This window comes from Ochotona princeps, chromosome 4, assembly GCF_030435755.1.
Source record: "Ochotona princeps isolate mOchPri1 chromosome 4, mOchPri1.hap1, whole genome shotgun sequence".
Classification (NCBI taxonomy): domain Eukaryota; kingdom Metazoa; phylum Chordata; class Mammalia; order Lagomorpha; family Ochotonidae; genus Ochotona; species Ochotona princeps.
In genome coordinates, this window is record NC_080835.1 from 3,067,553 (window position 1) to 3,083,831 (window position 16,279).

A 16,279-nucleotide genomic window follows, 5' to 3' on the forward strand; every position below is an offset into this window, starting at 1 on the left:
GTGTCCCCAGGGAAACCTCAAGCTGGGAGACACGGCGGCCGACCTCGCGCCCTCAGTCCATCCCTACCTCTTGACTGTGAAGCTAAAAGGGTTGCTTCACTCAAAGTTCCGAGGTTCAGGTCCAATGCAGCAGCCCCATCAGAGGAGGGGTCTGGGTGGGCCAGGAAGGGGACGGACTCCCGGCAGCCCACCCTCTCAGGGCCCTGACCTCAGGGTCTCCAGTCCTCCCCAGGGTCAAGGCCAATCCCATAAAAGACCACAGCTGGACAAGGCAGTTGCGAGAATGCGTCTCCCAAGCTGCTAAAGCAGCCTCCGAGTTCCCTGCTGTCCCGGAAGAGCCCCCGCCAGGCAGGCGAAGTGCGGGCTGAGTGTTTTGTGTCCTGTCAGGGCGTCCTGACCCTCCACGCCACCAGTCTGCTCTGTCACCATGACTGGCAGAGTCTTAAATGGACATCGAGGCCAAACCTGGGCCTGCCTTGTCAGCGCTGTCCCTGCCTGCATGCCTCCCCTGCCTCCCTCCCCCCCGGGAACTCCACCCCTCCCCAGCACCCCGGGGTCCCCAGAGGCCAGCACCTGTCGCCTCCATAGCTCATCCTGAGCCTCCTGCACGCTCTGCCCTGCCCCGCTCCCCAGCACCTCCACCCTCTGCTGCGATCGGTCAGGGACTTGGGTTTGAGTGGGTTTGGGTGTGATGTTGCTGAGGAGCAGGTGTCAGAGTGTGCGTAGGGCTGCACGTGTGATGGGGCATGCATATGCACATACAACCTACATGGATGTGCATATGTGAGCAGGTTCTGTGTGTGTGGTGTGTGACGGGACCTTGGCTGACACGTGTGCATAGGTGTGTGGCTCCAGAGGGGTGTGCGTGATCGACCCAGGCCACCTCAATCTGCCCCCAATTCCCCCTGCTTCGGACTCCCTGCCCCTCCCGTCCCCGGCCGGCCTTTGGGAAGGAATTACAGCTGGGGGATCTCTGGACAGGGTGGACTGGCCCTGGGCTCTGAAGGAATTTCTCCTCTCCCCACTGCCAGCCACTCTGCTGCCCGGTGGGGCTGGCTAGGGGGCCCTGGACGGACCCTCTCTCGCCCCTCTCCCCCACCAGTCCCTGCACCATGCCCTGCTGGTGGCCTCTGCAATGCACACAGCCCCCATCCTACAAATCGGATTTTCCTGATTAGGTTACCGCTGCCCTTTGGAGCACGCACCGCCACGCCTGGCCGGGCTCCTGATTGAATCATCCATCATCACTCTGAGCTCGGCCCACACAGAGCAGCCCCGGGGCGCGCAGGGTGGGGGCTCGCAGGGGCTGCCCAGCAGCCCTCCCACCCGGCACCACAGACGGACAAGGACTCCAAACCGAGTCCCTCTGGCCGGGGACTGAGCCGGCCAGGGTCCGAGGTGAGCTAGGGGCAACATCAGAAAGTGTGAGGCCTCAGGGGGGCAGGGGGCTTCAGGGGCTTATAGAGCCATCTGTGGCCGCTACCAGGCCTTGGGGCCTTGGGGTCCCCCCAGTGGTGGCCACCCACATTTCTCATGCTTCAAGGGCTCTGGGTCCATTGCTACTCCAGGGGAAGCTGGCCCAGGTGTGGTGGGAGCAGGCTGGGGCATGACTGCTGCTGCCCGTTAGGGCGGGGGTTCGAGCTGGGCCAGCAGAGTCACACCTGGCTGCCACAGCCACACGCAGCCCGGCCACCAAACCCATTGGGGGTGAGTGTGCGTGACCCAGCTGCCAGGCCTTCTACATTCTTGACTGTTTCTGGTGACCACAGTGGTGTCCCAGCCAGAGGCCCCAGGAACAGGCGGAAGAGGCAGGGGTTGCCAAATGCGGTGCCATGTGTAGCCTCACCATGCAGAACAGAGCGAGCAGCCTAGAGGTAAGGGGTGTGGGGGGCATTCGGGGCGCTCAGCCTTCTACGGAGGCTGTGGCTAGGTGGGCCATGGCCACATCCAGAGCCTGTTCCGCACTGTATCTGCTGCTAACCCAGCTCCCTGCGAGGCCGCAGGGGATGACTTGGGCACTCTGGGGTCCCTGCTGCCACCACGTGGGAGAACCAGATGGAGTTCCCTGTCCCTGGCTTTGGTTTGTCCCCACCCTGACTGTCGGGGACACCAGGGGAGGGAGTGGTACAGGAGAACTCTTTCAGACACATTGATGGTAAGTCAGGGACAGCAGCAGATGACCGACCTCTCGGCTCTCAGTGTGTGGACACAGCCACCCCACCTGCCCGTCCATCTGCTGGCCTCCGTCACTGACCCAGTGCCACAGGCGGGTGGGGCACCTGTAACAGCTCTGGACCCTGCAGGCCAGGGCCCAGGTGCCAGCAGCTGGCCTTCAGGTGTGGCCGCCTCCACCGTGAGCCCACCAGGAGCTGTGCAAGGATGCCGCAGGCCCAGCAGAGCATCCTGACCTCAGACCCCCATGGGCCACCTCCCACCTTCCGCGTTCTGTCCAGTGCTCCAGCCAGGTCACAGGGGGTGTCGGACACCTCTGCCCTACAGAATCCCTCGAAAGGGGCAGCCCTCCAGCGCCCCTCCTAAGGGTAAGTAAGGGCTGGACCTGGATTTCCCTCCAGCTGTGCTAAATGCAGCTGCGGGGGCAAGGGGTGCAGCTCAGAGCCCCGAGCCCTGCCCCAGGCACAGCCAGTGAGGGACTGTAGGGGACCCTGCCTGACCACCCAGAGGGGGACAAAGAGCATCAGGGCAGGCTTCTCATCCGCAGGCGGTATGGGCACATAATGGCCTAATTTAGGCTGAAATTATCAGTAATTTGAGCCATTGACAGTGTGTGTTGATGGCTGTTTTTCCCAAGCACAGATAAAACAGACAGCCGCCCCGGCCCCTCAGCGTGGCCGCCCGTGGTTGGGGAGGCAGAGCGAGGACCTAGGCTGCTCCTCTCTCTCTACCATTTGCATGTTTCTGCATTTGCCTCTTGGCTGCTAACGTCTGAGACTGTGGCAGGCACAGGCAGACTGAACGTGGGGCTGGCCTCGGCAGCCAGGGCCGGTGCGTGGCTTCCATCTGTAGGGATCAGGGACACCTCGGGTGCTCCCGGCAGGGCCAGGGCCTGGGCCGGGCACAGGGCTGACAGGGCGGCAAGGCCGGCACGGGGCGCACACAGGGACCCAAGCCCAGCTCCAACCCCTCACACAAGGTATCAGAGACACAAGAAGCCCAGGCTGCCGGGGCTGGCCCCTGCGTCCCCTGCCCCTTGACCTGAGCCAGCCCACACCTCCTGCAAGGCCCTGCCTCCTGCCCACGCCCCAGAGAACAGCTCCGTCACCACACACTTCTCTGTGGGGTGTGATGGCAGCCACGCTGCGGGATCTGACTGGGGGCCTGTGTACCAATAAAGCTTTATGAAGACACAGGTTTCAACCTGGTCGTCCCACTCCAGCTCAGGGATAGCACACAGGCGGCCCCACCCCTGGCCCCCGGCACCCCCTCTTCCTGTCTTTCCTGGGATCAGGTCCTGTTCAAACAGCTGGGTGTCTCCCAGACCTGGTGAGGGCCAGACCAGGGCCATGGAGCCACCTCTGTGGCCACTGATGGTCCTGGAGGTGTGGCAGGGTCTGGGCGCTGCGCTTGCTCTGCCGGCACCTGCACTTCTACGGTGGACAGCTGTGTCCCTCCACGCAGGGTCTGCTCAGGGGGCTGGGGGTGCACTACAGGTCACCCATGGGCTGTAGCTCCCCGAGCTGGCCGCAGGCACAGGGAGGGGATGGGGGGGCTAGAGACAGAGTTTGGCTGCCCAGCCCCTGTGTTGGGAGTGCTGGTGGGCTCCGTGCAGGGTTTTGGGGGTCCTGACAATCCCCCAACCCTGTTACAGGCTGTAGGCCCCACTCCGGGGTCCAGCTTGAATGGCGGCTGCCCAGCCCCTGCCCCCGGCATGGTTGGCTTTCCTGTCGGCTTCCTGCAGGCCTAAGGGGGGATGCAGGGAGGCCAGACCTGAGGTAGTGTGGCACAGTTCCCTTCCCCGCTCCCCACCCGGCCCTGCTGTACCCTGAGAAGGGGCGGCTGGGGCAGGAGGCACAGCTCGTTCGGGACTTGGTGTTCTCGCAGGAACGGCAGCTGCAGACCAGGGCTGTCAGCTGTGAAATGTGTCACCTGCGGGTGGGGGTGAGTACAGTGGATGCCGCTGGCTGGGCAGCAGAGCCACCCAGAAGCCACAGCAGCTGGCCGTTTGTGGGGGTACACCAGTGTGGGGCGCAAGCATGCTGCACCCTCTGCCCGGTGGGGACAGGGCATGGAACCACCAAGCCCTAGGGTTGTGGGATCTCTGGGGGGTGGCATGCCAGTGAGGCCTGCAGGTGGTTTAAATCAGAAAGTTAGGGGGTTGTTTTTGCAATCAAACAGCCAGCAGTGCCCAAGAGGAAAAGGGAGGGGTGGGCCAGCTCAGGGGACCCCCATCACAGCAGAATTCCTGCACAGGCAGCCAGCCCGGGCTGCGGAGGGCATGTGTCGGGGGAGGGCGGAGGGGAGTGGCAAAGGGCGAGAGGAACTGTCAGGCCACAGCCAGCTTGGGTTTTGATTTTAAGGATGTATTTATTTATTTGAAAGGCAGAGTTACAGAGAGAGGGAGTAGAGAAAGGGAAAAATCTTGCATCTGCGGGCTCACGCCCTGAATGTGCACAGTGGCCAGGGCTGGGCCAGGCCAAAGCTCCACCCGAGTGTTCCACGTGGGCGCAGGGGCTACCCCGGGCCGCCACCTGCTGCTTTCACATCAGCAAGGAGCTGACCAGGAATTGCACACAGGGGGTGCCGCACTATAAGCAGCAGCCTTACCTGCCCCCCAGTTCTGGCTTCGGTAACAAGCTGTCCACAGAGGGTCCCCACCCAGGGCTCCCCCATCCACCCTTCCTCTGATGCCACTAACCCAGCACTCTGAGGAACTGTCCAGGAGAGCAAGCCATGCCCTCCCATGCCTCAGCGCCCCATGCCGACTCGGTCCCCACACAGCATCAGCTCCACGGGGGCCTACACCTCCAGGGTCAGCGTGACAGGAGTCCCCAGGACCGGGCTTGCTCCACGGGGGCCTACACCTCCAGGGTCAGCGTGACAGGAGTCTCCAGGACTGGGCTTGCTCCACGGGGGCCTACACCTCCAGGGTCAGCGTGACAGGAGTCCCCAGGACCAGGTTTGCTCCACGGTGTCCACCTCGGTGTGTGTGTGTTACAGGGGGGATGGCCACAGGCATGGAGAACCCAGGGGCGGGCACCCAGATGTGGGGTGTGGGGTGAAGCTGCTGCCTGGGGCACTGGCTCCCCTCACTCCACCTCCACCTCCCAACCAGTTCCCCACTAAAGCGCGTGGGAAAGCAGTGGAAAATGGCCATCGTGCTGAGCCCCTGACACCCACCCACGTGGGAGACCCGAGGGAAGCTCCAGGCTTCTGCAGGCCATTGTGGCTATTTGGGGAGTGAACCAGTGGGTCTGGATGACACCCAGCCAGCCTGCAAGGTGCAGGGGTGTGGCTGGGCTCTTGAGTGGGATGAGAGTACCCCTGTGCTGGCCATCTCCTCAGGACCTGTGCTTGCGAGTCTCTGCTGAGCTTGGCATGGGCTGCGGGTCCACGCAGCGGGGCGGACAGAGCCACAGGCAGGGGCTTGGGGGGGCCTGTGGACCCGGGGCACCCTCATACGCCCCAGGAGTCGTATAAAAGCCGAGACTGGTAGATGCCGCTGCCCCGCCTCCCTTAATGGGCCTAATGTCTGGCCTTGGCTCTAATGTGAGCAATTTCGCCTCCCACACAGATTCTGGCAACAACACGCACAATGGCTTCGGTCCACTTTAGCTGAGAAAATAAAATAGTGGGAGAAGAATAGTAAAAATGACCAGGCAATTGCCTGTCACCTGGATTTATTTATTTATTTTTAATCTCCCTGCATCTCTCAGTGTAGGTGGTTCTGATTAATTCCCAAGGAGCCACAGCCTCTTTGGAAACGCCCCCCCACCTCCTTCCACAAACTGCCTGGGATAATTACAGTCACGCCATCCCAGCTCATATCGCCTGTGCTAATTGGGCTAATTGACGGCAGCAGCATTAAGGGGCTTAGTCATGGGCACCTGAGGGCAGTGCTGCTGCCCGCCTGCTGCCCGGGAATCCTGCTCTGGCCCCGGCCACCGTGGAGGGGCCCGACACCGGCCTCTGCCCACTCCACCACCAGGCTGTGCCCCCAGCCTCTGGCTACTAGGAACACGGGCCATACACCTGTCGCCGCCGCCCTCCCTGACCAGGTGTCCTGGGCTTCCAGAATGTCGGGCTGTGTCTAGAACATGCTCTGAGCGTCCCTGAATCAAATGAGGGACAGCCAGGGTGTCCATTCCTTTTCAGAGCCGTGCCCTTCTCTGCCTCGGAAAGGTGATGAGCTGGTATTTCTTCCTGCGTAGCCCTCTTGGGCCACACCGCAGGCCCCACAACAGCTCCTGAAACGCTTCCTGGCTCGGCTCAGTGGGGTTCTGGCCCCTCCGCCCTCCCCACAGTTGACCCCGAGCTCCGCCCTGTGAGGCGCGGGTGGGTTTACCATCTCCAGGGGGCCCTTTCTCAGCTTCCTTTTTAAAAGCTTGCGGACTCCTCACCTCTGTCCTTCTGTTTCTGTGGGCATGGAATCCATTTCCTTTGGCTTCCTTTCTGTCCCTGAGCTGTTCAGGCAGATTACTTGGGCCTGGTTTTTTGTTGTTACTTTTTTAAACTTTTTTTAAATTGAAAAGTCAGAAAGACAGAGAGGAAGATCTTCCATTCACTGATCCACTCCCCAAGTGAGCCGCAATGGCTGGAGCTGAGCCACCCAAAGCCAGGAGCCAGGAGCTCCTTCCAGGTCCCCCACGCGGGTGCAGAGTCCCAAGGCCCTGGGCCGTCCTCGACTGCTTTCCCAGGCCACAAGCAGGGAGCTGGATGGGAAGCAGGGGCAGCCTGGATACAAGCCAGCACCCACATGGGATCCCAGCATGCGCAAAGGTGAGGACTTTAACCAATAGGCTATTGTGCTTGGCCGTATTTTTTTTTAACTTTTTTAAAAATGATTTATTTTCTTAACTTCCTGTGGTCTTGGGAAGGGGGGTGGTTTTGTGACGTCCACCCGAGGTCCCCGTGAGGGAAGCAGGTCCTGGAGGAGGGGTCACTCTGTTGGCTGATAGATGGGTCGGGGAGCAGGGAGAGTGGCTTCGGCTCGTGGGCCTGAGCTGGCTGCCTCCCGTCCCATTTCACTCCTCAGAGGCCTCCAGCTCCAGGTCAGGGTTGCCACAGGGCGCGGATGCCTCACGCCTCCTGCAGTTACCTTCCACTGGCCGCCCGGGCTCGGAGCCCTCTCCCGTCTAATGCATCCCCCTCACGGGCCGGAGAACGCCCACCCAGCACCGGTGTCCCCGCGGCTTCAGCCTTGCTCTGAGCAGCTGGCTTCTTGGCACAAGAGTCCACTGCGGGGGTGTTCTGATGCCGAGGCCAGACCAACGCCCTCAGGCTGTGGTCCCCGAGAGAGCCTGACGTGTCCGAGGCCAGCATGAGGTGGAAGGACGTGCCGCTCGCTGACAGTGACGTCACTGCTGGGCCTTCCACACAGCAGGTGCCGCAGCCGGCCCAGGGAGCCAGCCCCAACTCTCTCAAGTGCTGCTAGGCATGGACAGTGGCCTGGCCCAAGGAGGCCCGTGCCCACATCAGAAGTTCTCGGTTGCCCAAGGGCTCCGAAAAGCCCAAGGTGGCAGCGGTCTGCTCACTGCCCACCCCCACCCTTTGTAACAGACCACTACACTGGCACACAGGCACACCGGTGTAGTTAACGCAGAGCTGCATGAACCAGCCCCCAAATGCCAACCAGCTACTGGCTGCTTTTCTGCCAGCAGTGTAACACTTGCCCAGGTACAAGACAAGCCAGGCAGTTAGCTATAGCTGGGTTTCTTGCTTGAAAGGCAAAGAAACAAAGATCTTTCATCTGTTGCCTCACTCTCCAAACGGCTGCTACAGCTGCAACTGGGCCAGGCTGAAACCAGGGGAATGAGCTCCGGCGGGTCTCCTCGTGGGCGGCCATCCTCTGTCGCCGTCCCAGGCCCATGGGCAGGCAGGTGGCATTCAACCAGCTCTCTCTCACCCAGGACGCCTATGCTGCAGGGGCAGCTCCGCTCGCCGTGGACCTGTGCGCTTGTTCCTGGCAGTCTGTGCTACAAGGTTCCCTGGGTGGAGTGGGGCAGCGTGGGTGGCCGGACCCTGCGTGTCTGGGGACAGGCTCCACACCAATAAGCCTCCTTCATCTGCCCCGTTCAGAGGCCACTCCCACCCGAAGTGGGACCTGAGCCCTTCCCGTCCAATGCTCTTTCTGGGAGTTGATTGCCTTTGTTGTGTCTGGCGATGTTTTTTTGGTGCTTTGCTTTCCACGGCCATGGTCAACATGCAGACCCCGGGTGCTGCCCTGCCCAGTGGGAAGGTCCAGTGCCTCTCGGCTGGAGGCTTGGCTCCACCTCTTGAGAAATGACTTCTTCCTTCATGCAGGATGCAAGATTGTGCTGTGCCTGCCCAGCTAAGGCTGCTGGATCCCACCGCGATTTGGTACTTGTCCTTGACGCCAGCAGGCACGCCTTCGCAGCCACGGCTCCTGGCTGCCTCGTGTGTCGGGCTTCAGGGACGGCTGGCAGCTTCTGCTTGGGCGAGGATCATCTGGGGACGTTTCTACATTTCCAATGTGACTTTGGCTCAAGACAGAAGGTCCCCACCTAGGTAGGATTCAGATAACTGACGTCCTAGGCGCGTGCAGCCTCCCCCACCCCACAAAGGCGGCTGAGCCCCAAGATGTCCCTGCCTTAGCATCTGTCAGATTGGCCTGAGGGCCATGTCCATGGAACTGTCACATCTTCCAACACTCGGGGGACTGGTCTCTGTGCGGCACAGAACGTCTGCGTTTGGCCCTAGTAATGTTTCTTCCGTTCAAGTACACTTTGTGGGGCCAGCATGTCATCTGCAGCAGTGGCCTCCCATATGGGCACCAGTTCTAGTCCCGGCTGCTCCACTTCCCATCCAGCTCCCTGCTTGTGGCCTGGGAAAGCAGTCGAGGACGGCCCAAAGCCTTGGTACCCTGCACCCGCATGAGAGACCCAGAAGAGGCTGCTGGCTTCACACTGGCCTACCTTCAGCCATTGCAGCCATTTGGGTAGTGAAGCAACACATAGATCTCCTTGTCTCTCTGCGAAAATCTGCCTTTTAAGTAAGTAAATCTTTTTCAAAGTGATGATTGTATGCAATTTCCATTCTGTTTACTCTGGCACCCTCAAGGCCAGGGCCCGCCCCGGCGGGGCTCCCACACGGAGGGAAGGTATCCACACGCCGTGTCCAGGTACCCTTGTACATGGGATGTGGTCAATGTGACCTAACAATGTTTTCTTTATTTGCATCCTGTAAAAGGTATAAACTGCACATGAGAAATCCAAACCTTTCAGCTCCATGAACTCCCCTGTTTCTCCGTCCAGGGCAGCAGGGCTGGGCGAGGCCTGACGGGTTGGCAGCATCGACGGAGGCAGAGGGGAGATCGGGCATCACATCTCAGCAGCTGTCGGCGACTCCCAGGGTAACTGTGGGGAGTGGGGGGGGGCAGATGAGCCCCCAGGCCGCAGACTGTCACCCCATACATAGAGCTGACGGCAGGGTGCCTCCTTCCCCCGCCCCTGACGCCCCAGCTGGTTACAAGGACCCAAGCAAGGGACGAGAGAAGGTTACTAGAAACAGAACCAGGCTTTATTTTGCTGTTCTCTTCAACACAGGTACTGCACTGCAGACATCCGTCAGGCCCGCAGCTCAGCATGGCTGACAGGGAGATGGAACAAGACACGGCTGGCCCTGACCTTCAACCGGAGTGCCACCCCACCCAGCACCCTTCCCTGACACGTCCGGCTAGCAGGGCCAAGCACCACCCAAGGGAGACCCTGTTTCTTGGATGGCGGCGGCAGCAGGTGCCCGCGCCGGGCGGCCCTGGAGCGAGCGGGAGGCGTCGGTTCCTGAGGAGGCACCGAGGGCGGTGTCTTCGGGGGGCGTCCTGCGAAGGCGGGGGCAGGCTGCACCCCTGCTGTGTCCCGGGGCTTGCTGTGGCCTCCGCAGTCCTCGGGGAGCACGCCCAGTTTGCACACCACTTAGGATGAGAAAGTCAATAAGAAATAAGGCATTATACATTTGACTCTTTTATTTCCATATGCAATGTCGTGTTTAGGCACGCTGCTTGGGATGCTATTTCTAAAAAAACTGTTGGCCATTTTTCCAAATATCCTTTTGGTTTTCAATACTGGTCAGGAGAGACGGTGATGTAAAAAGACGTGGGTAACCTTGTGTGACAGAAATGAAAACCTGGCTTGCATCTACGGTGCAAGGAGGAAGTGACTGACCCTCCACCAGAAGGGAGGAATGGCATATTGCTTCAGCTGTCAGAGACTGCGACGCGCTGCTACAGACATAGAAAATTATAAATTACACTGAATTAGTATCCATAATCACTATTATATACACACAAACCAGTCTACAAAAATACACCGGCTTAGAATTTTTGAGTGAAAACCTCACGAGGGACGGTAGAACAAGTAACACACTCGGCGCTGGCCGGCCGGCACTGCCCCGTCCGACCCTGGCCTTGGCACGGGGCCGGCCTGCGGGTTGCTCTGAAACCGTCTCCAGCGGCCCTAGTGACAGGAGACTGTGGCAAGCAGGTGACGGGCAGATGAGCTAGCAGAACAAAACAAAACCAAGAAAGCAAAGAAAGCCAACCACAAGCCCTGCACATCCCGCCATCCCGGTGCAGGCCCCGTAGGCACGATCCTGCCCGGCGAGGAGACCGAGCAGAACACACGGCTGCCCAGCCATGTCCACCCATCAGCTAAGCTGCAGCAATAAATACCTCCTCTCCAGCAACAGAATGACACTGTGATCCATTTTAAACGAAACAAAACAATTACCAATCAAAAACTGGTTATAAAAAGAACACCAAATATTTCTTATTCCCAATCAGTCCTGTAAGTTAGAACAACCAAAATAACACTTAGAGGCGCTTCAACTCCACAAGTCCGTGCCAGCCTGGAAGAAAAATGGATTCAGAATTTTTTACAAGGTGAAAAATGTATGAAAATTGCTAATACTTTGGTCACACTAATAATTGTCAAATAGTTATGTTTCCAAATACAATACATCTGTGTATTCACTTTTATAAAACTATTCTTACAGCCATTCTGACTATAGAGTACTACTATTATTACATGGGTGGCAAGATCTTATTTCACAGGCTACCCATCATTTAGAACAATACAATATAAACATACGCAAAAATTCTTGGTATTTGTCAATGTGCAACATTTTTACACGTCTGTTTCTCTGCAGTCTCAGAGTCTAGGGTGGGGGGACTGCTGGTCCTGGCCGCGCGTGGGTGCGTGCAGCGGCGCGGCGGGGCCTGGCGGCCTCTAGGACCCAGGGTGCTGCAGCCTCAGTCGGCAACGGCGGACGTCCCTTCTCACACTGGGCCATTCACGGACGCGTCCCCTGGCACGCTCGGCTGCTCGGGCCTGGGGGTGAGACACACAGCTGAGGCACCCACACCAAAGCCTGACCGACATGCTGAATCTGGCTTTGCTCCCACCAGCCCTGGCATGCAGGGGGCTTTGGATCCCACCTCAGCTTCTGGAGCTGTCGCCTGAGCCCTCAGCAGTCGAGGGCTAATCCAGCCTTCGGCATCACTTGCACGGGGCCCAGGGACTGGCATCCATGTAGAACTGTGCTCGAAACACAGGGTCTGCCAGGGGTTCAGGGCAAAGGTGGCATCAATGTGCAAGCTGGCTAGGCTCTGTGAAATGCAGGTGCACACGGGAGCGAGTGGCAGGCATGCTGACCCAATGCCAGCCCGCCTTCTCACTGAGACCACTGGCGGGACATGGAGGGGTTTTACTCAAAGCTTTACCCAAGCTTTATCTGGTATGCTTGGGAAAGCTGCTTCAGGCTCCAAGTGGGACGGTGTGCACACCTGCTGCCCAGCCCTGAGGACCACCACCTAACACCTCCCAGCCATGAAGCCAGCCCCACTCCACACACACAGCAACTCCACATGCTGTGCCACTAGCACACTCCTTCCTCTCCAGCCGCTTCCTCCCAGGGGCCAAGGGTTCGGGCCTGCTGCCCTGAAAGGGATAGGACACGCCATTCGGAGGCAGGCCGCTGGATGCACAGCCCCATGTGTGCCCATCACAGCACAGGTGTTCCTCCAACCCTCAGACCACTGGCAGCACAGGGTGGGTGTGCTCAACAGCCTTTGGGGTTTGCCTTTCAAAGCTTCATAATGCCAAAGACTGGCACTTGGCTGTAGGGAAGGTAGGGGCAATGAGGGACCCTCCATGCGACCCCACAGCCAGTGCCCAGAACAGACAGGGAGCAGGGCTGGGTCGGCGGCCCACACAGATCCCCCACCTCTTCCTCCCATGTCCTCACCACATACTGTGCTAACGATGACACACACTTCCTTCCCCTTTCTGCTGTCTGAAAAGCCAGCCCTGCCCACAACTTCAGTGTGAGGACTGCAAACGTGGGCCACTACGTGGGATCACAGGCTTCAGAGCAGCAAGGGGAGCGCGCCCCCTGCTGGTACCACTAGTTAGGATGCTGTGCAATGGGAGGCCAGGCGAGGGGACAAACCCTCTGTAACTGCTCCGAGGGCTGGGATTCCTCACACAAGCAGATACAGGAAGTCAGAAAGCATTTTGGGAGTGCTGACCCATCGGGGGGCACACCTCATCCTCACGCAGTGCGGGCTCTGGGGCCTCTCTGCGCACGTGAGGCTTTGGCCTCTCCCAGCCCTGCAGATCCCGGGCTCTGAACAAAAGGTTAGCAGAAACAGCAGCACGCTCCGGGAATGGGTGCGACTCTCACACGTGATCAAGATGAGCCACACCCAGCCACGTGGGAACTCCTCTGAGAACTGCACAGCTGCTACTGCTCAGGCGCCTCCAGGTAAGCCCTCCACGTGTCCTGCATGGGCAAGAAGGCCCAGACCTGCTGGCAGCCGGGCGACTTCCCAGAACAATGAAGGCCCCGACCCTGGGGGGAGAGGTAGACCCAGAGGTGGGAGCAACTAAGACGACGCAGGCACCCCTGACGCTGGACTCTACCATGCCGTCTTTGGCATCTATGGTGAACAGAAAGCCATGCTGGCCAGATTCTCAGCCCGGGTGCCCCACACGCATGATGGAGTCAATGCTGTGGTACCAGTGGGTTGCTGAAGACTGGCACCCTGGACATGACCTCCCCTGCCTCCCACCTCCTGGGAGGCGAGAGGCAAAGCTGGCACTGGGGTAACCTGGCCACGGGCAGTTACCTGGGCTCGGAACTGCTGCTGGGAGGCCGGGGGGCTGTGCGCTTGGGCCCCGCGGCCTCGGGGCTCTCTTCCGTGTCCTTCCCAGCAGCATCTTGAGAGGTAGAGAGCTTTCCTTCCTCGCTGTAGGAAAAGGGCGAGACAAGCCGTCATCCCCAAGGAGCCGCGACCGGGTTCCAGGGGGGTCCCATGCAGATGGTACTGAAGTCATGATGGCCACGGAGGCAAAGCCCTGGGGCTGAGCATGCTCAGGGGGGACACAGACGAGGAGTCACGATGGCCAAGGCCACCCGTGGGGACCCGGGTGTGCTACAGCCTGAGGAAGGACGCCGCGAGCCACTGTACGTACCGACAGGATTTCAACACTCTGAGGCCAAGTGTGCAAAACAGAAAAAGAAACGGACAAGAGTTTGAGAATACTGCTGGGAGGGAAGGGACAGGGGAGGAGGCCCACGGCTGCACATGAGCCACGCTGCAGCCTTGGTGAGGATCCAAGTCCATGCGACAAACAGGTGGTCACAGGACAGTGCCCTAACTGGCTCCACCATGAGAGACTTCTGGAGTTCTAAGGAGCACAAACATCAGCCAAGAAAGGGACGTGACGGACGTGAGGGACACAAGGGCCACGAGGAGTGGGCGGTGCATCCTGGCCCTGGAGGGCTGAGGGAGGGGAGATGTGGGGGGCTCTCCACAGACACAGCACCTGTTCCGGCTCTGTGAGCTCGGCTGGCAGCCCCTGGCATCCTCACTAACGGGAGCCACAGCCGAGCCTCCGATGCAGCCCCACTGCCTGCAGCTCTGACGGCCTGCTCACGGGACCAATGCGGCTCAGCATGCGCGCTATGGAGGCTGGGCCACGCTGCGCACCTGCAAATGGCCCTGTGGGCAACGTGGTGGTTCCCATCGCGAGCACAGGGCTGACTGGGAGCTGTGCCCACGACTGCCGTCCAGAATCTGACGCAAGGACTGTACCGTACACCACCTTCCCCGGGAAAGAACAAGGCTGGAACTCAGGCCGTTTCTGTGGCACACACAGTCCTCCTGGGGCCCTGTCTGCAGACTGAATTCAGCTGGGATTGAGTGACAGGGTCTACTGATTCACTTCCACAGCTGTTACAAAGGCATCAACCTAATTTCTAGACACTCAGCGGATTTGCTTAGATTCTACGGCTGGACGCTTCCTGGCCCACCCGGCAGCCAGCAGGAGCCCGCCCCGGTTACCTCTTGAAGACTGCGGTCTCCGTCTTGGCGTCCACGGTGAGGCTGAGCGTCTCCTTCACGCCGCCATTCATCACCGTCTCGGTGACCTTGTCCGTGCTGTCTACATCCTCTTCTCCATCGGAACTGGCTTCCATGGCCACACCGCCTGGTGCTGAGACAACCAGAGACCTGATGGGCACAGCCCCCAGCCTGGACACACAAGCCTCTCCTGCCTGTTTCTGCCGAGGCCAGAGTCCTGTTGGCAGAGGCGTCCCAAGAATGCCCACTGGAGATGGTGCGCAGCTCCCCGTGTGAGAGCACCAGCAAGTGCCTGCAGGCTTCCTGGCGCCCAACAGCCTAGGCAGGGCACACAACCACCTTGCTCTGGCCTCCCCCACAAACTCTGCTCTCTCCCCTTGGGTTTCCGGGTCCCCACTGGCCAAAAGCCCGTGTTCTGAAGTCAGAGCGGCCTCTGCACTTCCCACTGTGATGCCCCACCCACAGACAGGTGGCTCTGGGGGACAGTGTCTGGGAAGAGCAACAGTGCAGCTCATGGATGGCAGTTCCTCTCCTGGACCCCCGGGTCTGAGTCCCCACTCATGTCTTCATTTCCCCAGGATTGACCTCTGGGACCCCCTTCCTACCTCTCCCTGTACTCCCAACCTCCCATCACACCCCACCTGCTAACACTCTCCCCGTCAAAGGCCCCATTTCTCCGGCTTAAGGTAGTTCAGGGCGAATACAGGAGCACACGTGAGCCCTGCGGACAGTCACAGCCCAGGGCAGCTCGTACAGGCACCGAGGACCATCCCACTGTTCAGGAAGGTGAGGGGCCAGGCCCAGACACAGCCCTGCACAGTCCTGGTTCTCTAGCCCCTGGCACACACCTGCTTCCAGACGTGCCCAGTGCAGCTAACAGTGACCCCTTACCCTCACAGAACCACCACACTAGCACACAGTGACACACACACACACAGCGCTGTGCTCACGCATGCACAGCTGTCCCACGTGCCTTCCCGGTTCCTGGTGGCTCCGGCCCCACCTGCTCGGCACACTCACCCTCCGGCTGTGCTGCCAGGGGAGACACGCTGTGGGTGAGGGGGTCCAACGGCTCCGTGCTGGTTTCCATTTCCACCGGAGAATTACTCCGTAAGCAATCTTTTGTGCTTTCAGAAAAGAGACAGTCCAGATGTCAGGAGCGGGGAACCAATGCCAGGGGCTGCTTCTGCGAGGTGACAGTGTTCGAGCAAAGGGGCGCAGAGCCCAGGGACACAGGGACTGAGCACCAGCAGCTGCTGGACACAGCCAACGGGCAGGCAACTATGCCAGTGGGGTTTGGCTAGAAACGCCCCTACTCTCCTACCCGCCCAAGCCAGCAGGCTCCAGGACCAGCCGCCTGGGCCACATGCACTCTCCGCAGGCAGCAACTGACCTACTCCCTGGGCTTGACCATCTTCAGGCAAACCCTCACTTCCCTTAAGTGGAACTGCCTGGGAGAACTTGCCTCTGTGAGAGGCTGCTGGGCCCGCATGCTAAGAGGGGACATCACCTCCCCCCTGCCCCGCTCCCGTGCTGAGGCCGTCATCAGCTGGTCCTCCTGAGGCCTGGACACAGGGCTGCCAGAAGCAAGATGCCAACAAACCAACAGCCCCTGCAGACACAAACAGGCGGGCCCAGTGCTGTGGTGCAGCGAGTTAAGCCGCTGCCATTGACAATTCAAATTCAGGCTGTTCAACTTCTAATCTAGCCCTCTCCTAACGGCCT

At 59.9% G+C, this 16,279-nt stretch overlaps 1 protein-coding gene across 9 annotated transcripts in view; it reads right to left on the minus strand.

Moving 5' to 3' along the window:
- Positions 1-10,138: 10,138 nt before the first annotated feature.
- Positions 10,139-16,279, minus strand: part of PPP6R3 (protein phosphatase 6 regulatory subunit 3) — a 93,627-nt gene continuing 87,486 nt past the window's right edge. For 8 of the 9 annotated variants that reach the window (XM_058662708.1, XM_058662707.1, XM_004598230.2 and 5 more), the window contains 4 exons: positions 15,575-15,681; positions 14,537-14,687; positions 13,319-13,438; positions 10,139-11,519 (listed from right to left, as the gene is read on the minus strand). In XM_058662708.1, coding sequence (XP_058518691.1) covers positions 11,468-11,519; positions 13,319-13,438; positions 14,537-14,687; positions 15,575-15,681 — 430 coding nt within the window. In that variant the 3' untranslated portion in view covers positions 10,139-11,467. The remainder of the gene's footprint in view (positions 11,520-13,318; positions 13,439-14,536; positions 14,688-15,574; positions 15,682-16,279) is intronic. The other variant, XM_058662706.1, reaches the window with a different exon arrangement.